This window comes from Peromyscus leucopus, chromosome 14 (assembly GCF_004664715.2).
Source record: "Peromyscus leucopus breed LL Stock chromosome 14, UCI_PerLeu_2.1, whole genome shotgun sequence".
NCBI lineage: Eukaryota > Metazoa > Chordata > Mammalia > Rodentia > Cricetidae > Peromyscus > Peromyscus leucopus.
Genome location: NC_051075.1, coordinates 58,471,209 through 58,494,361, shown reverse-complemented (window position 1 = coordinate 58,494,361; position 23,153 = coordinate 58,471,209). Strand labels below are relative to the sequence as shown.

At 38.2% G+C, this 23,153-nt stretch overlaps 1 protein-coding gene across 1 annotated transcript in view; it reads left to right on the top strand.

Moving 5' to 3' along the window:
- The window catches only part of LOC114698814 (centrosomal protein of 128 kDa-like), a 120,662-nt gene that overhangs the window by 76,950 nt on the left and 20,559 nt on the right, over window positions 1-23,153 (top strand). Inside the window, exons 4-5 of the mRNA XM_028877665.2 lie at window positions 19,456-19,533; window positions 22,453-22,566. Coding sequence (XP_028733498.1) covers window positions 19,456-19,533; window positions 22,453-22,566 — 192 coding nt within the window. The remainder of the gene's footprint in view (window positions 1-19,455; window positions 19,534-22,452; window positions 22,567-23,153) is intronic.

Genomic DNA, 23,153 nt, shown 5'->3' with positions numbered 1-23,153 from the left:
GGACTTGACACTTCCTGGGAACCCATTCAAACTGAAACCGGAAAAGGGTTTTGCACAAATCCTGTCTCAGCTTGCCCTGCCAAGGTTCCCACTGCTCCAGCATTGGTCTACCTTCTGTGCATTCGCATCGAGGGCAGACGGAAATATCTCATGAATCTCTCATGAGGGACCTTGAGGGAAACAATCTAGACATTCTCCTTCATCCACCTTTTCCCCAAATACAGAAGCTGGGGGTCTGTGTTGGCTAGTGTTAAAGTATTGGTCTTTCCCAATAATGGGGTCATCTTCAAAGGGTCAAGCCTCGAAAAGATGACTGCTCATGGTCAAGTACAGTAACACTGCTAAAGCAAGTGGCCTGTTTATAGTCGTAACCCGGTGGCGAGAGGTGGTAGTCAAGTTAAAAATAGACGATTTCTTCCAGCGTGGGAAAAAAAAAATGGTTCTTACAGCCTTGTCAGGATTTTCATAGAAGTGCCTACATAGGGAGTGTCGGGGAGGGTAGTAGCATTATGGAACTGCATGGTGTTTGCAGGTCAGGCTGGCAGCTTGCTGTTTCATGTCGATACGGGGTCGTGCTGCTTGTCAAAATGCCCTGCTTGTGTTTTCTAGTCCTGGCCTGCACACTATCAGTAACAAACTCCATTCTTGAGGTAAAACACTCTTGGTTTATGGTGTGACAATTATAAATATACTTTATAAAGCAAAGTAAAAACATCTTTCTGAAAAATGTAACGTGCATACGAAATGCCTTCTCTCTTTAAAAGAACCTATCTGGATAAAACTTGCAGTGTAGTATGTGAGGCTTTTACTTTAGATCCCAAATCAGTTAGGAAAAAAAAAATGACGTCACACTTTTAATATATCCTATGTAGGAGTAGTGTATCTTAGGTACATTTTTTGGAATAGGCTTTAAAAACCTGATTTGGGTCATTTTCATTGTATGTATGTCTCTGAAAAACGACAAGTTTTGTGTTGCCTTGATAGTTGTCTTGTTTTTCAATGATGAGTACAGATTTGTAAAAATAATACCTGATTCACCAGGAGAAAGTCTAGGTTCTGGTCAAGTTACCATGATAGCCAGTTATGTGTGAGTTATTAATGTTCTCTTCATTTCAAGTATACTTGGTTTTTTTTTTGTAGTGATTGGGGTGGAGCTGGTAAAATTATAAAAGCTCCTTCCTCATAGGGGGCTGATTTAGTCTTTCAGAAGCTGCATGAGAGTTTCATGAAATGTCCAATCTGTTAGTATTTGTTGTCAAGCACTCTATACTGGTTTAATCAAGAAATAGTGTATATCAGAGAGACATGTCAGAGTAAGGACACAACTGCTCCTCAGAGTCTGAGTTCAATTCCAGCACACATGTGCTACAACCATCTGTAATGAATCTGGCCTTTCTGTATATAAAAAAAAAAAAAAAAAAAAAACTTAAAAAAAAAAAAAAAAAAAAAAAAAAAAAAAAAAAGAAATAGTGTATATCAGATACTTTCCTAGTCTCTACTATGTTTCACTTGCCACATAGGTACAGCCAGCCAGCTCCTGGGTCAAGGTCCTCATATTTTTGAAAATGTTCAAACTGGATTGAGTCTGAAAAGTCCTTGTAACACATCCTTGATCTGGGCGGGGGTAGTTTGTATGCCAGGAAGCTCATGACTTCACGAGTGGGGCAAAACCTGGAGTTACAACTAAGTGTCCTGATTAGTGACAATATTCCTTCCATTCTGTATTCCCTGCTGTGACTGGTAAGGGTAAATAAAGGCATGCCAGTGGAACTCTGCAAATTGTCTTATGACTCATACAGAGTAAGGGGAAGAGCAAAGAGGAAGAACATTAGTCACTAGTTTCTATACTTACCTTAGACAAGGCTACTTTAAAAAAAAGTAAAGAGAAATGAGGGGCTGACATCCATGGACCGTGTTCAGAATTTGCCCTAAACATATTGGTAAACAGGGTCCCATAAAGCAGCTTTGATCTCTAGTTCTCATTGCTGTGAATGTTGACGTGCCCCTAGGCTGCAGTACTAGTTCTGTCTTGAGCTTGTTCCCTTCTATTAAACACCTCAGTTGATCTTTCTTTATTTCAGGCATCTACATAACAGCTCTCATACCAATTTCACAAGTGTTTATATAGTTTGTTTGGGGCTTTTAATAAACTTTGATCTCAGATGAAAGGCTGGAGACAGTATAAATTGTCACTATTAGCATTATTAATATAAATACCCTAGATGGCCTCATGTTAATTATTTAACCTTAATGGACGATTTCAACCTATCATTGCCCCCAACTGCATTATATTTGAACATCAAACAGTAAAAGCCAAACCATTAAAGTAGCCTTTCCCTCATTATCCTCCTGGGTGCTCTTAATTATTTTGCATAGCTGACTTTCTGTGAGTGTTTTTCTGGGGCATTTCAATAGTTTTTCTCTGGTAGCTCTCCCTTCTACATGTGGCCACCATGAAGGCTAATGTCCCCAACATGCTTCATTGCTATCAGGCACAAACAAGATGACTGTGTCAAGCAGGTAGACTCGTTGATGGTCATTGCATTCTATGAAGTACTGTCTTCTGTTCAGAACATATCCTGTTCCCATCTCCACTCCTATACATCTCACTCAGAACTCATTTTATCCTGGGATGTCTCAATGCTCCTATTTGGGAATTAGTTTTTCCTACTTGTTCTAGATGTGTAACTTCAGTGTCAGGTCAGGCAAAGTCAAATGAGGGTCAGATGTTCAGGGAATGACTGGGATTTGGTACATGGAGTTACAAGACCTGCTGTGAACTTCTGGCTCGGCACACAGTAGCTCACCTAGCCTTTCTCAACCCAATTTTTGCTATTGTGAAATGAATCTAATATTTGTCCAGATGTCTCACAGGCGGAGAAGATCCAATGAGATCATGGGTGGGAAAATATTTTTCTAATTTTTTAAATGTCTGTTACCAGACATAAGAGCAGATGGAAAAGGGTTGACTTATTAACCTGAACATTTCCATTTGACTCCTGGGTTTGCCACTCTAGGTGTCTTGGTATTTTCTAAATTTTACCTCCAAAATTCCATGGTGTTAACTTGGACTTAGCCTTCTTACAGAAATCTCAGTAGCCTTAGTTCTGCATACCCCAGCCTCAGGTCTGTTTCTACAGATGGTGGTAATACATGCAATGGTTTTTGACCACTGCATTGGGCCTTCCCATGTTGTCTTCATTCTCTGTTGCCACTGAGTGAGTTTTATTTCTCCTATGCTGAGGCCATTGTGTTTTTTTCTTGTAAGGCCTTCTGACCTACCAAAATAGTACTAGCAACATTCTTTGCCATGTCTTACTTTCTTGAGTCTTGCATAAACCTTGAGAGCTTAATTTTTAGACTCTTATGGAATGTAAAATTAAAAATTGCCTGACTGCATTTGAAGAGCTGGTTTGTTCAGTCATATCCTTTGACTTGCAACAAATTGGACAATATACAAAATTGGTATCTTTAGAAACCACATAAGAAGTTAGCACATTTTTTTAAAGGAAATGAACATAATGGGCAAATTTGTTTATTTTGCCCATTCTTTACTCAAAGAAATATTAATTTATTTGAGGCAATTGAGTAAGAATACATAAACTGCCTCTTCCCTCACTGATTTCTTTCAAGGCTATGTGACTCCCCATGGCTTCCATCCCTTATGTGGCAGCCAGCTACATGTAAAACAGTGAAGTCTCAACATTGTCCCTTCATAGGGTCACTATGCATGACATCTTGGGATGTTAGCCATGAGGTCTATCACATCTTATGTCAGTCCCCACAGAAGTAATTTAAGGGGACTCCCTGGAAGGAGATACTTATGACTAAGAAGGTTAAAAGGCTTGCATGATGACAAAAAAATTGAGAGATTTTCAATGGTGGTGTACTGTTAATATTTCATTAAGGTCACTTGGACCCAATCTTGGTTTTTGTCCTTAAAATTTTTTTTTAATTTTATGAAACTCAAGGCAGCATCTCAAACAGCAATTAGTAAAATCAAGTATTCTTATATAATACAACCCAAAGATAACTAATTTGTTACTTATATGCTAAGGAATGCTGGTATGAAAATACTTAAAGCCTTTGTTTTTTTAAATTATTATTTAAAACAATTTATTTTGATCATATTCTTCCCCTTCCCCAAGTCCTTCCAGATATCTCCCCATCTCTATCTACCCAACTTTAAGTTATTTCTCAAAAATCAAACAAAAACCCAATACAATGACAACCTCCCTCTCCAACACCAAGAAAACAAAATAAAACCATTCCCAAGATGGGGGGAGGGAAACAAAAACAAGCCCAAAAATACACGCATGCGCGCGCGCGCACACACACACACACACACACACACACACACACACTCAAAATCTGTGGAGTCCATTCTATGTTGGTCAACTACTCCTGAACATGAGGCCTGTCCTGGAGTTGATAGACCCATTGTCACTCTATGAGATAAAGCTGACTTTCCCTCTCCCGCTAAGGTATAAGTAACAGTTTGGTTGTTAACATTTATCTTAGTAGCTAGGTTTTCATTCATTCATTTATATTCATTACATATAACAAAATTATACGTAATGGGATAAAACAAGAACTATCACACTGAAGATGGAGAAGTCAAACCAATGGAAGAAAAGAGCCTAAGAGAAGGCACAAAGATCAAAGACCCACTTGTTTACACACTTGGGACACCACAAAAACACTAAAGTGGAAGCCATAATGTGTACACCGAGGACCTGGTGCAGACCTGTGCAGGCCCTGTGAATGCCACCTCAATCTCTGAGTTCATATGAGCTTTGCTCAGCTGATTTAGAGGGCCTTGTTTTCTTAGTGTCCTCCATCCCTCTGACCCTCACATTCCTTCTGCATCCTCTTGTGTAGGGTTCCCTGAGCTCTGAGGGGAGGGATTTGATGGAGACATCCCATTTAGGAGTGAGAGTTCCAAGGACTCTCACTTTGAATAATGTCTGGCTGAGGTCTCTGCATCTGTTCTCATCTGCTGCAGGAGGAAGCCTCTCTGGTAATGGCTGAATAAGTCACTGATCTGCGAGTATAGCAGAATGTCTTTAAGAGTCATTTTAGCACTATATTTTTTTTCTGCACAAAAGGAAGTAAAAGTTCTACCTCTGAGTCTGCTTGCTGTACAGGCATCCTTGTAAAGCTAGTCTGGGACCAAATATGCCACAGGTGGGTAGTAATCCCGAGAGACAATTTCCACCAAGATCCTTTATCATCTTTTAGCAATGTATAAAAGTATCTTATCATCTGTTACAATTATTAATTTTATCGAATACTACATAAGGATTCAAACTTATCCCCCTGGATAACAAAGAACAGGAAACTGACAGAGGAAGGAAGACATTTTCCCAGAGACACAGAAGAGTCAAAGTACTGTTAGCATTAGACTCTGATGGTCATGGTTGTACAAGCAAAAGGTCAAACTGAATCTCTAAATGATGGGGTCTTACAGAAAGTGCTATAGAATCAAGAGTCAGTTTCTGAACAGTTTTAGGGGGTGGATAACATTGCAGGAATATTGCAAGGCTAGAGGCTGACATTAGGATATTTTCCACAGTTACTTCTCCACCGTCTGTGACAGGCAGGAACCTTCACTAAACCCAGAGCTCATTTTGATTAGCTAGCTGGCCCCAAGTCTCTGCACCTGCCTGTGTCCACCTTATTCCAGTGCTAGGGTTACAGACACACTCTGCCATGCCTAGATTTTAACATGTGTGCTGGGGATCTGCTCATGTTTACACAGTTGTTGTTTTTGTTACCCTCGTGGCCATCTCCTGATCCTATGAACATGGTTTTAGAGACAAAATGCAAATGTAGCCCTGTCATCTATTATTTAAAAAAAAAAAAATGCTTCGGAATAACATGATATCACTGTATGGGAATTTACCAGCAATTTTTTTTAAGGAAAGATACAAGTTATTATGTTTTTAAAAGCAATGTGTTTTGAAGATGGAACTCCAAGAAGAATGGCCTGGTAGTAGCGATTAATTAAAGTACACAAGAAATGTATTTAAAATCAGAAACCAGTATTTGCAAGACAAGTAAGTTCCAGGCTTATTAATGGCCACTTTTCAGCCATATACCTCCTATCTTAGTGTTTTCATTGCTGTGAAGAGATATCATGACCACATCAACTCATTAAGAAAAGATTTGGAGTGGCTCGCTTATAGTGTCATAGGTTCAGTCTATTATCATCATGGTGGGGAGCATGGTAGCATGCAGGCAGACATGGTGCTGGAGCTGAGAGTGCTACATCTTGCAGGCAACAGGAAGTAGACTGGCAGTCATACTGGGGGAAGCTTGAACAAAAGAGACCTCAAAGCCCACCCCCACAGTGACAGATTTCCTCCAACAAGGCCACACCTCCTAATAGTGCCACTCCCTTTGGGGGCCATTTTCTTTCAAACCACCACACCTCCCCAAACAAATGGATGTTTTAAAGTTCCTATGTAGCTCTTTGTCTACAATAAATTAATTAAATTTAAATAATTAAAATTTAAAGAATTTAACGCCCATTGGACCTGGATAGTAAATGGTTCTAATTATTCTGATATATTAAAAGTCTAACGAAAGCAAATTGTCATTACAGATTGTAGAAGCAAATTGCCATTCCATGTCTGTCTGCTTTTATTGTTTTTATTCTCACAAAGGATCTTCTGTGGTGTATAAATGGCAACTAACTTCTTCAAGTGAAATTGTATTATATATAATAGACTCCTTTTTTTTCATCAATAGGTATCTTATTTACACTACAACATATCCTTTAAGAAACTGACAGTATATACATTAAAAAGAATACTTTTACTGAATGGCTAAGCATGTAGCTTAGATATAACCTATTATCTGAATCCTGTTAAAAATGATATCAACAAATCTAACACCTTCATCCTCTGGCTAAAGCTTGGGAATATAAGCTGTAGGAGGAGGAAAGCAATATAAAAACTGAAATATGTACGTAATTATTAGTGATGACTGAGAATAACTGTGCCATCAAATTCAAACCGTATTTATTCAGTAATTATTATATATTAATGCTATCAAGTCGAAGAATAGTGTGTGAAGGTAGTCCCTGTTATAGATGCCATGTGTGTGTCCCTCCATAATTATATGACAAAATAACCTCATTCAGGATGGTATTAGGAAATAGGAGTTTTGGGGTTTTACAAGGTTTAGGTGAGGATGGAATTCCCATCATGCAATTACTGACCACATAAGAAAAAGAAAAATACCAGAGAAATAGTTTCCCCCACTCAACCCTCACGTGAGGCTATAGTATGAAGGTGATTGTTTCCTTACCAGGATTGGGAATCTGTTGGTTCCTCAATCTTAGATTTCCTGTCTTCAGAACCCTGAGGAATAAATATTTCAAATCTATTCTACACAATATATACTGTTTGTAATAGCAGCCAGTCCTTATATTTAAGGATTTTTAAGTTATGGAAAAAGGGAAAGGAAATGAAAAATTGTGAAATTGTGTGTGTGTGTGTGTGTGTGTGTGTGTGTGTGTGTGTGTATTCTTTCTATCTCACATGGTCCAAATAGTTTCTTTTTGTTAAAAACTTGAATATTCCTGTGTTAAATCTATTTAGAAGAGTGAAGTTTAATGTAGGGATGCAAATAGATTTGATTGCACACAGTGGGTATTTAATAAAGGTGGTGTCCTAGCCAGTGTCTGTGGAATTCTCTCCAGTTCCTATGAATAACATGTTTTTATAGTTCCCCTAGCATACTTTTGCATAGCATGTGGTTCAGGCCACTTTTAATATGTTGAGTAAAGGCCGCCCAACTTGTTCGCTGTAATTGGGAGTGTTAAAATGAAGTAGGAGAGGGCCCTAAGTTCAGAATTCCAGGTGCTTTGACAAGACAGCTTCTTTGCATACCAGCTGCCATGCCACAACACTCCGTTGTTGTCCAGTTGAATGAGTGTGTGACTTCCATCTGGAAAGAAGAAAAAGAAATGTTAGCAACTTCAGATTCAGGAAAACAATTGGTTCTGGCAATTGTCAGAAGAATTTGCTCACCAAATAACCCTGAAAGCCGTTTTGTGCCCACTGGCTTTCATGGTGCACCCTTCTCAGCCAATGGTTGAACATTTGACACCTGGCTTAGTCAGAGCCCTGCCTGGCTAGCCCGTGTGAAATATGCTAATGTTTACTTTTCATGACAGCTGCTGAGAGGAGATATCTGCCATAAACCATCACTCTAGCAGCAAAGTGTTGGAATTTGAACCAAGTATGTTGTATTAGTGAGAAGTCCTTGAGTGGGAGTGTGGTTGGATTTGGGTGGTTTAAAAATATACTCGATAGTCTCTGCTTCTGTCTGCTTTGACCAGTCACCAGGGGATGCATTGTACAAAATCCAAGGCAGTATCTCTGAGTGTTCATAAAAAGGATTAATTATGAAAGCAACCTTTAAAAATATTGACAGTTTATCTCAGTTCCTGGTGAATTAATTCTCAAAGGTACAATGATAAAAATAAAATACACCTTGCCTGATTTCTATTTAGATCTGACCGGCCTGTCACAGGAAAGTCACCCATAGGGGGATTAACTGTTCAGAGGCTCTTTCAACATCCAGGCACTGTGTGTGGAGCAACAGAACATGATTGATGTGTTTTGTCATCCTCCTTAAGAATATAGAACACCTTTTAAACAGGAAATACCCCTTCACTTTGAAAGTACAGATTAGTTATGTTCACTTCACCCTGGTATTTTTAAATGAATCGGTCTCACCAGAACAATAATCATTCTGTATCATTGTTCTGTATCAGGACCTTCTACTCTGTGTTAAATGTGACCAAGATAGATATGATTGCATGTTTCAGTGTGTACTGGGGGCCTTCGCGAAGCATGCCTGGAAAGCAGTGAGCATTCCTCAGTATCAGCCCTCTGCAATGTCCCCATCATTGGCCAGTGTCCTTAAACCCCTCTCTTGCTCATGCATATGAAGCAGGCTACTTTTCAAAGCCACACTCCCTGCACCATATGTTAGATACTGTTCTTGCGCCCTACTTTTTAACCTCAGCTCACACTATTTAACTTGACCTCTCCAGCTCCTTCTTTTGGGTCTTTTTTTTTCTTTAGTTTTGAGTATTTAGAAATATTCTCTATCTTTCCAAAACAATTTTTAAGTTCTACAGCTCAGAAATAATTTTGCTGTTTTTGCAATGTTTCTGAGTTCTAAATATCTTCATTGCCCTGATGGGCCTTTTTACCCTCGTAAGAATGAAAACTATCAGTTTTGCATTTATGCAGATATGCAATTTTCAGATCAAATTTGCTTATATTCAGTACTAAAGTTATATGACATTGGCCTTCCTTTGGGGAACTTGCTGTCTACTTAAACACACACATAAAGAATTGATTTGGCATGTGACAGCAGACATATATTTACATAGGAATCAGACTCCTGTGCTCCTAACTCATGGTTTAAAGGGAAAGTTCATGAAGTGATAACCACTGTTGTCCCTGTAATTGCAGCTAGTGTTTACTGCCTGCTTACTACCTGCAGGCCCCGCTCTACAGACTTACTTATTAATGTACTTGCTACTCATGACACTACACGAGAGGTATTTTTATCATTTCTATTTATACATGAGGGAAGAGTCCCAAGTATTCCCATGCATCAGGAACTTCCCTAAGGACTCATAGCAAGTAAATGACTAAACCAGTATTTAAATGTAGACAGATGGCTTAAGAGCCCATGCCTTTTAAATGCCATGTTAGAGGGAGTGGTGGCCCAGGCAAATCCCTCCAGAGACTCAGGAGCTAATTAAAGCTCTGTATATGGAAAAACACAGCATTCTGGGCAGATGGGCCTTGGTGCACAGAGTCATCGGGCACAGAAGCTTCGGGGAGAGAAATGGAGTATGGACTAACATTTGTGGCAGGAGCACTGGAAGAGAGAGGCATTTAGAAGGGACACTGATGTTATTTTTGGTGTTGTGAGCCAGTTATAAAGTGAAAGAGTGGAAGGTTTGTTTTGTTTTGTTTGTCTGCTTTTAGACGCATCGTTTTAAAAAATATAAAATGACAAATATTTGGAGTTGGTAGTTTGGGTGCAAACACCCAAGAAGCCATCTCCGTTTGTCTTATGATTAGGAGTGGATCTTTCTACTGCAGTGATAGTCTTAAGCTGCACAGGTGTTTCTGGGTAAAGAACCCCTAGCAATCTGATCACAGAGTGGCTTTGCCCACTTTATCTTTGGAGTGAGTAGCCACAGCCACAACAGACACACACACACACACACACACACACACACACACACACACACACACACACACTTTCTAAGCTTTTTAGCTTAAAATTTCAGATCTCAAGCTAGCATGGGAAGAACTTAAGCCTATCATGAACTAAGATTAGAACAAACGTCATTATTATGTTCATATCTGAACTTCTCATGTTCAGAACTTGAAAGCTTCGGCCCATGGGTTGAATAATTTACCCAGATTCATACAGCTGGTTTTGGCAACACCGTGATAAGCCACTGTGTCTCCTTGTTGCAACGAGTGTTTCATTTTCAAAGCATCTTGCCATGTTCCTTAAATAGAAAGCTATTGAAAAAGAAAACAAAACATGTTATACATGTACAGAAGACATTTTAAGGACAGTTGACACCCTCAGAACTTTATGTCATGATTCATGCTCTTGAGGTATGAGAATTTGGGGTAAATCAGGTACATTGGGGTGACACCCAGGGCCATCTGGAACCAGATCTTTCACAGAGTTCCATACCAATGGCACCTGGAGGGACCCAGAACCTCTGTGTTGTTTATCAAGCCCCCAGCCTTCCTTGAATACTCCCAGACTCCACACATTCAGAGGATGGGGTGGGGTGGGTAATGGCCTAGTAGCAACACACTTCCCTGACATGTGCAAGGCTCTGGGTACTTTCCCTCATAGTACTAAATAAATAAATGAAAACCAAATTCCGAGCTCCACAAGTTCCACTCTTGATTAGGAGTCTGAGACTGACAGTCTTCTCTAAACAACACCCAGAACACTTATTTCAGAGTAAGAGACCTCACTCTTCTGCTTTCTATACTTGGGGAGTTGTGGGGTGGGGGACTCCTTTAAATACTGAAACTTGACCAGTCTCAAATGCTCTCTGAGATCTTGCTCCCAGTGTCCGTGAAATCTTGCTCCGGGCATCTTCGGTCTCGGTCTCACTTTGACCTCCCTGAGCTCATGTCCACCCAGCCATCCCAGGTTCTCAGGCATTGATTCCTGCAGGGTAAAAGGCAGGACCCTTCCTTACTGCTTTTTTTTTTTTTTTTTTTTTTTTTTTTTTTTTTTTTGTTTTTCGAGACAGGGTTTCTCTGTAGCTTTGCGCTTTTCCTGGAACTCACTTGGTAGCCCAGTCTGGCCTCGAACTCACAGAGATCCGCCTGGCTCTGCCTCCCAAGTGCTGGGATTAAGGGCGTATGCTACCACTGCCCGGCTTTTTACTGCTTTTGTCCTTATTTTATTCTATCTCAAATGCTCAGCACCTGGGGCAGGGACATTCTCATAACTCAATCTCTCCTTCATTTTACTCTAAACCATTCATCACATGGTCTATTGGGAACTACCAGGTGTTTAAAAGAACACCCTGTCATCCCCTACCATGTTGCCCTGGTCCTGTTCTTCCCTTACAGAGTGTATTTTAGGAATTGTTTCTTCCGCCCAGTATAATGTAGCCCTCCTGAAGACAGACAGATTTTTTGCCTTACTTATTTACTTGAAGAACAGAATTCAGTGCAAAGCAGACTTTCAGTAAAATTTGTAGATGAGCTAAATAGGAAAATCTTTCTTCCATTGAATAATTATTTATTCCCTGAAAAATCATTTACTGAATATCTCACCTCTGCAAACAGTGAGCTGCATGCTGGGAAAATATTTTCTACTCTTGTTTTGATTACTTTCTTAAGATCAACAATTATACGGATAAATATATTTGTCCTCTGATAAATGATACCAAAATAAGACTAATGAGGTAGTGGAAATTCATTTGATAGAATCAGAGAAGACAGGGGAGCCTTCTCTGAGGACACACAATTGAACTATGATAGGAAACAACAGCTAGCCTGTTCCCTCGAGATTTGTGTATTCTATTATACATAAACTTCACACTTAAATATACACTAAAGACTAAGGAGAGAGCTCAGATGGTACTTGCCAGGCAAGCATGAAGACCTGAGTTCAATTCCCAGCAACCCTATAAAAAGCCATACGTGATAGAACACACTTATAGTTCTTGTGCTGAGGAGGCAGAGAAACACAAAAAGGTCCCTAGGCCTAGTTGGCTATCCAGCATAGCCAAACCAGTGTGCCCCAGGTCCCAGTGAGAGACCCTGTGTCAAGAACAAGGATAGTGATACTAGCGCCTGAGGAACAACACCTAAGCACTATTTAATTAATTACTAAATCTTGGCTAATTATACTATAGAACAATGTAGATATCAATTTAATTAAAAAAACTTAAGGTGTAAAATATGAATGTTGTTTTAGAAATTGCTATCTTTTGTATAATTTTAATAAAAAAAGTTAACTCAAATATTTGTGTATCTATATCAAGAGTAAATGAATTTAAAGTTTAATTTAAAAACTAGGTTCTTTTATCTAGATTGTACTGAAAAATATATATATTGAATATATATATTGAATATCCAGATTATACTGAATATATATATATATATATATAACTTGAATCTTTTAAACATGAGAGCTAATTTTGAATAAGGCAGGGGTTTAGAGTAACCAGTCATAGCAAAGAACATGATGAATGAAAGGATATACATCTCTTTATTTTTACTTCATTAAAACAAGTTTGGTATTATTTTATCACTTAGAAATATTTAATTGAGATATTAACTATCGTGAAGAATATTTTAAAATGTACTTATAAAAATATAAAAAATGACAGAAATGTTCAGTTGCTCGGGATATGTGAATATCAATGGCATTGAAGATGAATATCATCCACTGTTGTCGAAGTCCACATGAACATGCTCTCAGATGATATGACAAAGTTTATCATCTCAAGTTTCATAGTCCAGGTGTGAAAAAGTCCTAATCTTTTTAACCAAAATGGAGTTTTTGATGTGATGCCAGGTTTCTTTATCCTTTGAGGAAGACTGTGTTGTCCCAGGCCATAGTCACTCAAATTTAGTTCTAGAATGAACTATCTTTTATTGGGGGTTGGGGAGAATATGCTCATTTTGATGGAGGAAAAAGTGAAAGAATGTTCTCCAAATAAAGAGTAGAGTGCAGTATGTTCAAAATATAAGTGCCATTGTTCTTTTTGTATTTTAAAATAATGTCTATATAATGGCAGGCGACTTCTGAAAATAACTTGTTTCTCTACATTGCATTTTGCTTAGTCTGTATTTGCTATAATTGTAGATCATTGTTCGGCGCTTTTCTATTTGGAAGCTGCTATAGTTGATAGTGCCTCAGATTCAATGGGTTTTTTTGTTTTGTTTTTGTTTCATTTTTATACTTGATGTTTGGGAAGTACTTGACAATTTTCAGTGTACTTTCATATCCACTCTTTTACCTGATAATTGCTGCTCACAGAGGGTATAGGATAATAAAGACTACAATTATTTATTTCCATTTCAAAAAATAAAAACTGTGGCTTAGAAAACAGGGCTAAGTGATATTCCCCAAACCACAAAATAGATGTAAGTGACATTCCTGGAACTTTGTGTCTTCTCAGTAAGGACTGGTGACTTCAGTCCCCTCCCCAATGTTCAGTTTCCCTCTTTTGTAAGTACATTTTAGTTTCAATTTGAAGAAATACCATTATATCCATTAGGCAGATTGCAGGCATCCCTTGTCAAGGAGCTGTGAATACCTAACATATTGTTCAGCACCCGGAGAGAACTATGCTCTTCATAGAAGGGAGTGGTAGGCACTATATTTACAAGAAAATCTGAAATGTTTCCTGCAAAGAGACGTTTCTTTATCCCCTATCTTCTCATCATTCACTTCATTCTTACTGTTTTCTCATCAAGAAAAATACAACCCTTTAAACCACTTACTTGGAAAGAACTCTTTGTCTTTTGTAAGCTAATAAGAAGAAAATAGATTGACTTTAATTTATAATCTAGAATGAGAATTCTGTGATTGAAAATGTATCTTCTCTCTTTTAAAAAATATTTATTCACTCTTTAAAAATTCCAAACATGTATACAATGTATTTTTATCATCACTTACTCATTGCTCCATTTTCTTCCAGACTCCTCCTCTCTCTTCCTCTCCCAACTTCAGGTCATCTTCTGAGTTTTTGTTCTTGGTTTACTTTATAACTCACTGACTATAGTGTTCCCTGTGTTTACATGGGTAACCGTCTAGGAGTAACACCCCTACAGAAAACTGACCCCCCCCTTCCTTCAGCTGCCATCAGTTGCCAACAGCTCCTCAGCTAGAGGTAGGCTATCAGGAGTTTGTCTTATATCCATGCTGGAATGTTGACTGCCTTTATCTTGTGTGGGTCTTATACAGGAATCCACAGCTCATGTGAGTTCATAGGTGTGCTGGTTTTGTTGTATCCAGAGACACTATCTCACAGCACTCCACTCCATCCTTTAACTGTTAGAATCTGTCCATGTCCCTCCTCTGCAACATTCTCTGCACCTTGGGCAGAGGGAGTTATACAGATGTTCCTTTTAGATTTAAGCACCGTCCAGCTTTCTCTGACCAGTTGTAGGTCTCTGTATTAACCTCAATTCACTGCAAAAAGAAGCTTCCCCAATGAGGGATGTGAGCTGTACTAATCTGTGGGTCTAAGGACAAGTATCTAGAGGGCAGGTTGGTGCTATGTCCAATTAACAAAGTAACAGTTGTAGATTCTTCTTAGAGCCTAGGGTGTCCCCAGCCACAAGTTCTTGGCCTGGTTTATAGTGGCAGATGTAATACAGAGACATTTGGCATTTGGAGGAACCCACACAGCTTTCTTGTCTGGGCCTCATGAAGGATGTCATCAGCAGCACTAGGCTTTGCAGGCCTGCTCTCAGTGTATAAATGAAGGATTTTGTTCATGTTTGGAGGAACCCACACAGCTTTCTTGTCTGGGCCTCATGAAGGATGTCATCAGCAGCACCAGGCTTTGCAGGCCTGTTCCCTGCTACTGTTCGGGTTGGTTCCAGAGGGTGTTAGACACTTTGGATAAAAAGAGGGCCCTTTAATGCCAATACAGCTGTGCTGGATGGAGTCAGCATCAGGGAAAGGCGTACAGTTCGTCCTTTATGTGAGCTCACCCTTCCTGTCCTTGAACTGTGTTTACTCAGGTCTTTTCACCACCGTTCAGCCATTTGTCAGGAAAGTTTTGCAGTAGATTTCTTTCCAAATGAAATAGAATTACATTTTTGAACCCAAATAAATTGCTTCATAACCTTGTTTATTTAACATGTATGTTGTGCCAGTCTTAAAACATAGACAAATTCTTCTTTATCATCTACACATACAATTTCAATACCAGTGTGAGAAAATTATATTTGTTATATATTAATAAAACGAAACAGATGTGCATTTTTACAAAGAGAAGTATGTACAGCCTATGGTTAAATTTGTTCCGTAAGTTTTCTCCACAGGAGACAGGATCTAAGATTTGTAATGCATTCCTCTGTCTAATTCCTAATTGATGCTACTTATGCTGTCATATGATATTATTCAATTTCCTTCTGGTCTGAAACAAAGGAAGATCTGAGGGAACAGTTCTGTAGGCCAGCTCAAACTGCTCGGCTCCATAGGAGGCTGATGTGTGTTGAAATTTGGGAAGGGTAAAGTTGGCAGCTTGTGCTTTGCCTTTGTTGACAGACATGTGAACACATCTGTAAGTGGGCAAGCCACAGGGGCTCATAGACAAGGTTTCTAAACTCCAGTTTCTTCTATCACTTGCTTATACTCTTAGGAGAAAATAAAATTAAACAACAGACTTTTGTCTGGGCATTTAATAACGATCCATGGGTTCATTAGACTGTCTAGAGAATGATAACCGCATTTGCTTTTGTTCAGTCAATGTTTATTTGAGGAAAGTCTTGTGAGCAGATGTCTATGCTCTAGTCCCACACACTATGATATCCAGACTCCTTTGTGTGTGTGTGTGTGTGTGTGTGTGTGTGTGTGTGTGTGTGTATCTTTCTGACTGCTGTGCATATGTATATATATATTTAGATACACATGGTCCTGAGCATAAAAGATGAAATTCTTCATGATTTCCTCTTAAAACACCACTAACAAAAACAGTTCCATCAAGAACATATCTTCAGAGCATGGCTGGAAAGGGGTTGGAAATAAAAGCAGCCGCATTACAGCTTCTGGATGCTTTCCATGCCTTGTTAGCTTAGTATTATATAAATGTGGAGGGTGGTGGTGGTTGTAGTGAGAACATTGCCATTTTTGCATTCAGGTTACTAGAATTTGCATCCCGGTTTTGCTACTATGTGATTGTCTGTTTGTTGCTTATACGCTCTGGTTCTTCATGTCCTTATCCATCTAATATTTTAATATGTAATATAATAATATAGTAATATGTCTACAGTGCATATGGTGTTGTGAGGAGTACAGAGCAGATTAAAAGGTGATTGAATTTACAGGCAAATTATTTTTTTTTTATTTGATCTTTCATTATGTTTCTAAACAGGGTTGGAATTAACCACTGCCTCTAGGCTATGTGAGTATAGCTCCCTGCAGGGAACCAGAACTATATATGGTGGATATATATATATAGAGAGAGAGAGTGTTTAACTAACTTGTCATTGTGCATTCTCTGCTGTTTAAAACATGCTATGGTAACTATTATATTACTTTTCAAAAGTGAGCCTTCTTTCTTTCTTTACGGACTCACTTGGTATTCCAGCATGACCTGGAATTGGAAGTTCCTTTGCCTCCACTTCCCAGTTGATGAGGTTACAAGCATGTGCTGCCTTGCCCAAGGAGAACCATTTTTACACCTTTCTGTAAATATCTGATATGTTTTAAAGAATTAAATTAATCATTATTTGCTGCTACCATATACTGAAATATACTTGAAAAATTGGACTATAGTTTGTTAATTGAGACTTCTCCACACCCTTTAAAGTATTAGGCAACATTAATATGCCCAACACACACACACACACACACACACACACACACACACACACACACACACATACACACTGAAATAAATTATGAGAAAATATGAAGAGAGTTCATGGAGACATAGGTGAGGTAAAGGGACTACTATACAAATAATTGTGCTTAATAATGAGGCAAAGACTTTTTATGGATGCCACAATAATGCAGTCATTTGAATATATACCCAAAATATCACAGTCATAATAAACTGATATGTGAGCATGCAAAAACAAAATAGAGAAGGGTCACAAAGTCACCTGGTTGGTTGAAAATTACTCAGGTTTTATAGAGGTTATTTGCTTATTTTGAGAAAGAAGTGAGTTTAAAATTCTTCAGGTTCACAGGATCACTTTCAAATGAGAAAAAAGGAAACAATTTAGTGCTGAAAATCTATTAGAATCTGCTTATGAAAAGAGTTTTATTCAACTCACAATTTTGTCTTCAAATAGTCATCAGAGCTTTGCTTTGTGTTTTAGTTTCATGAGCTAATATAGTTCTTAAATATCTCTAATTTTATTACTTAAGTAAATATAGCCTACAAAGTGACCCAAAAAAAAAAACCCTCCCTGTTATCTGAAACCTACATGTTGTGTCCTATATTAAGAAAAATGTCATTTTGATGATTCTTTCCAACCTGTAGAAAAATTAAGTGAAGCCATTTAAAGTGTATGGCAGTTTAAATAAGTACATGAAGCAGAAAAACTAACAATAATGTAAATGTTAAGTAGAAGGAACAAAATACTAAATCTTTTAAATAGACTCTGGGAAAGAACACTTGACTAACTTGGACCAGCACAAAACAAGTTCCTGTTCAAAATGGTAGAAGTTGCATCACCAATTTCTAAAAGCTTATGAAGAGTAGGAGCACTGATTTATATATGACAAATCTATTATTATATATGACAAAACTATTATATATGACAAAACCAGAAAACAGCTGTGACTCTCAAGTTACAAAACACTGAAGAAGTCATATAGAACTCAGAACAGAAAAGGCGAAACCCATGTGCCTGTCAAGGGAATAGCAATGGAAAGCAAGCATCATTCGCTCTGCAGAATTCCAGTTCGACTTTTGATTGCACTCATTAGTACCATTACTGAAGAAGGGGGAGGTGGGAAGGGGTGAATTGAAAGTATGTTGAACAAAGACATCCCATTACTTTCATATTTCCATCCATTGCAGTGCCCACAGCCTGTGGGAGATATAAAGTAGATGCTCTGGAAAAACTGCCTTGGTGAGGCCCTGGTACGAGATGCCAGGGAGAGCACACAACCTCTGGAATGGAGTGGGGATCAAGTGGAGAGATTGAGTAAAAAGTGATGAACTCTTCTCAAAGAAAAACTTCTGCCATGCCCATAAATCAGAACCTGTCCACCCAATAAAAAGCCAGATGACCACATGACTTGTCCACTTTAATTACTTAATCCTCAGCACAAACATCGCCTGAACTAATTACTGTTGAGCTGTATGTTGGTAGATACCAAACCCTAAAATCTACAGCTTAACAAGGTTAAAGTTGTTTCACTTACATGAAACCCAACATGGTGGGCAGTTTTTCTCTGTCTCAGAGCAGATCATCTGGAGCATATGGCTCCTGCAGTCCTATGGGCAGGGGGTGGGGGTGAGGCAATGAGAGCCCAGGAATCTCACTGCTAAGTCCAATGACTTTCCCAACCCATAGTTCATGAAAGGTGTCAGACATTTCAATGGAACATGGTGGCCACTAACTCATCTGCAGCTCGAAGATTTATGCCCTGAGTCTTACATCACCTGTCTGTGTTTTTGCTTTGTTTAATGAAAATTCTTTTCAAATTCAAATGCTAATGCTCATTACCAGTATATATACCATCGTTGGCTCAAGGTTGTCTTCTGAGAACCACTTTGCATTTTCTTTTTTCCCAAAAATAATTGTTGAGAACTCTTTTCTTTGTAATGACAACATTTGAGAGTGTCGAATGTGTTCCATAGAAACGTAACTGCAAACTCATCTTTTTCTTACCATCACCTGGTGGTTAATTTCTGGTGTTCACTGAAGCAATTTTTGTAAATTAATGCAAATATGAAATGCTCTATAGAAAATTTCATAGCGTGTCAATTGAACGCAATTATCTAGGAAGCCTTTTCAAGGAGTCTGCTTTGCAAATGCATCTCATATACTTTGTGAAAAGAAATAATTCCCCCGATTTAAAAGATGTATAGAAAATATTTGTTCTTATTTGGCTATAAATTTATAGTTTAATCTGCTGGTGGTGTGTCTTGTTTTCAGTATTTTGATTCTGAGAATATTAATTTTTGATTGAGTTCCCTTATGCTTTGTTTTGTTGTTTTCCTAGAGTACCCGAGTGGCCTTAGACCATCTGGAGTCTGTGCCTGAGAAACTGAGCCTGCTAGAGGATTTCAAAGACTTCAGAGTGAGGAAGAGTTGCCTTGTCTCTTTCATTATTTTTGTCTGAGTTAGAACACTTGACATCTTCCTGATGTGCAAGGAAGCTTGTAGGGAGGGAGGAATTTCTGAAGAACACTGGGGACTTTTTACAATGCCATCTGAGCAGAGTTCACTGACATCTGTGAAGTCAGGACTTAAAATAACCAAACTTTTGTATTAATATAGCATAGGAAAATGGAAACTTTATCTTACTATTAGAAATGTACTTTTTCCTTCTAAAGATGTAACATAATACATAAATAATTTAGAAAACCTAAGAATTAAAGGGGTTGAAATGTACCAGTGACAACAGGAAGATGAGATACTTCCTATTTTAGAAACATCGTATTTCATAGTTATTCCTCTCTTGTGGCATGTGAAATCAAGTTCATAATAGTTTAGAGTTTATTTCTTCACATGTCCCTTTAGGGGATGCAAATGTAAAGTATAGCCTTAGCAACTTATAGCTTATTACAGTATCAACCCACTAGTTACAAATAAGAAATTAAAACTAAAAGTGATACAGGTTTACGTTGTGAACATGTAGCCTCTTGTTTCAAATTGGCGTTAAAAATTACTAAAAATATGAGTTACATAATATTTAGGCTCTCTTTAAATGTAGCATATTGTTTGATGATACATTTAAGTAGAAAATGTCAGCAAGCAATAGCATGGTTGTGTTGCAATCAATGATATCATGCAGATCTCAAAATATAGTGAGTATTTTTGATGATTCCACAACTGAACCATTTTTAGTGTGATCCAAGAGTCGGTTGACACATTTTGAAACTAGACAGTTACTGATAAAACAAGTGTTCCTTGTATCCTTTACTAAAGTGTTGGTTCTTTCTCACAATGGGAATGTGTATTTACAGTTTAAATCCCCATCATACAGTTAGGACATCAGCATACAGAACTGTATAGTTTCCCTTCACCCTCATACAACCCTGTGTGGAGAATGTCCAGCACAATTATTATTATTATTATTATTATTATTATTATTATTATTATTATTATTTCTTCCTCCTCCTCCTCCTTTTCTCTCTGTACTGGTGTCACCTAGATAAATGAAGGATGGGTGAGAAACAGACGCCCACTGTAGACCAGGATACGCCCGTGATGCTAGACTTGCAGTCACAGCTCACTTGTCCCCCGGTGCTCTTAGTGAACAGAATGCTTATGAGTGCACTCCAGAAGCCATGTTTTCTTATCAGAGCATCGATTATTGTTACTCAAAGTCTGCTGATTGTCTGTAAGCCTGCCTTGCATGTGCATAGACTCCAATATGAGGATATATTTATATTGAAGTTTTCTGGGAGAACGTGTTTTCAAGTTCAGAGTTGTATTTTCCAATTCATTAAAAGTGAACCCTGTATTCTAAAAAGGGACATACTTGCTAGCTATTTTTGTTATCACATGTAGCAAATATTTTTTTTATAATTTTTATTGCACTGTGTAGCAAACAGTAGCTAAATCCATTACATTTTTTTATATTCAGAGATATTTTTCCTATTTTATATTTGAGAAAATTGAAGCTTAAAGTATGTAAATTTACTGGGAGTGAGATCTAATTTGTCTCTTCTTTTCACTATTGCCTCCATCCTGAAACCCATTCCATATGTTTATGTGTACTACAAAGCCATCTATACAATTAAAAATAGCTCATTTAAATCACTTTCATGGAATAATTAAATACAGCCTTAAGTGAAAATATAGAAATCCTTCATGTTATTAAGTATGGATTATATTTACACATGTACACACAGACACTATAACTGTCTATAAATCAGTATGATTTAAACAAGAATTCAAAGACCTAAATGTTTATCTAAGTTCAAGTTCATGCCCCAGATGGTTTAATGTCTCACAGAATACTTTCTTAATATAAATTGAAGGACATAAATACTGTCATCTGTGTGGGTCCTACTCATGGTACCACCACTAATATCTGTGCAAAAATGTACTTTACAAATGTATTTTCTGATAGTCCCATAGTTATGACTGCATAGAAACTCTATCCTATTTTGATACGCTTGACTTTATTCTTTCTTGAATGTGGCTATATCCTCCCTTCTTGTCTTCTTCATCTTCTTTTAACCCCATTTTTGAAGGAAAAAAATGCTTCAGCTCTGTCATCTGTATTTAAACATTGCTTATTTGATAAGGTAGGAAGGGTACGGTACTGAGTTCCAATCCAAATCTGCCACAAATTACCTATCTCTGGCCGAAGTATTTATAATTTTCTGGGCAGCTTTCTTTTCTTTCCTTTGCTTTCCTGATGAAAATGAAAATGCTGGAACTGGAATTCCAATTTCCCTTCCTCACTTAAACCACTAATAAGACAAAGAATCTCTGGGAGTGTTTCAGACTCTCTGCTATAGATGATTGTACACACCAAAATCTTTTACCTCATTTTCTTCTAAATTGTCCCCAAATATTAAATGTCTTAATAATTGACTAGCATAGCTAATTAGCGTGTTCCTTCTTTCTACTGAAAATGAAGAGAAGGAAAAAAAAATAGAAGAAAGGTCCTGAACATGTTGCTTTCTTAATTTATTTGTTCTCTGACTTTGTATGATTGTGAAGAATAATGAAACACTAAATTAAAAATGTATGTGATCCATTGGCACACAGCCCCTTCCCCAGCTGTGGAGCAATTGGTAGTTGTTAGCAGCTGGAAAGGGAGGGTCAGTTGTCTCAGAGAGTATATCACACCCATCTTACCCTGTGGCCAAGTACAGTGTGGCCATGTTCTTCTTTTCCCTTGGTTGCCTATGTTTCTCGTATGTATCTCTCTAAATGCTGACTACAGTTACTTTTCCATATGTCACTACTTCCTTACTCTAATTTCTAGCACTGAGTTTTCTTTCATTCACCAATTTTGAACCCTTTCTTGCTTTTCCAGGATTCCTCCAGTTTATCTGAGAAAACTGATGGCAGATACTCTAAATACAGAATTCACAGAGATTCTCTTCAACAGCGCCGAGATGACACCAAATACAGAATCAAGAGCTTTAAAGTAATGTTCTTTATGTACATTTTTGAAGTCTTGGGTCATTAATCATCTTTAAGTCTGTAACCTTGTAAGCAGCTGTGACAGTGTGTCAGGGTACTTGGGAAAGAAAGGATTGCACTTGATTCCATTGTTACTATAGCATGTTGTCTGTCTATGGAAATTGATGCCACTTAAGAAATCCTGAGCCAGGGAAACCCTGGTCACTTGCTTGGTCAAAGATACTGTAAATTATTTCTCTCCTCCATGTGTAAGACAAGCTTCTCTCGTCTTCCTTGTTAGTATAGTGGTGAGTATCCCCGCCTGTCACACAGGAGACCGGGGTTCGATTCCCTGACAAGGAGGCTGATAGTCTATTTGGCCGGATGGTGATGGCACACGCCTTTAATCCCAGCACTCAGGAGGCAGAGGCAGGCAAATCTCTATGAGTTCGAGGCCAGCCTGGTCTCCAAAGCGAGTTCCAGGAAAGGCACAAGGCTACACAGAGAAACCCTGTCTCAGGAAAAAAAAAAAAAAAGACAAGTTGATCTCAGCACTGAGGTCCACTTGAGGTCCAGCATCCAGTGCTATTTAACCTGCAGCCTTGGTATTTA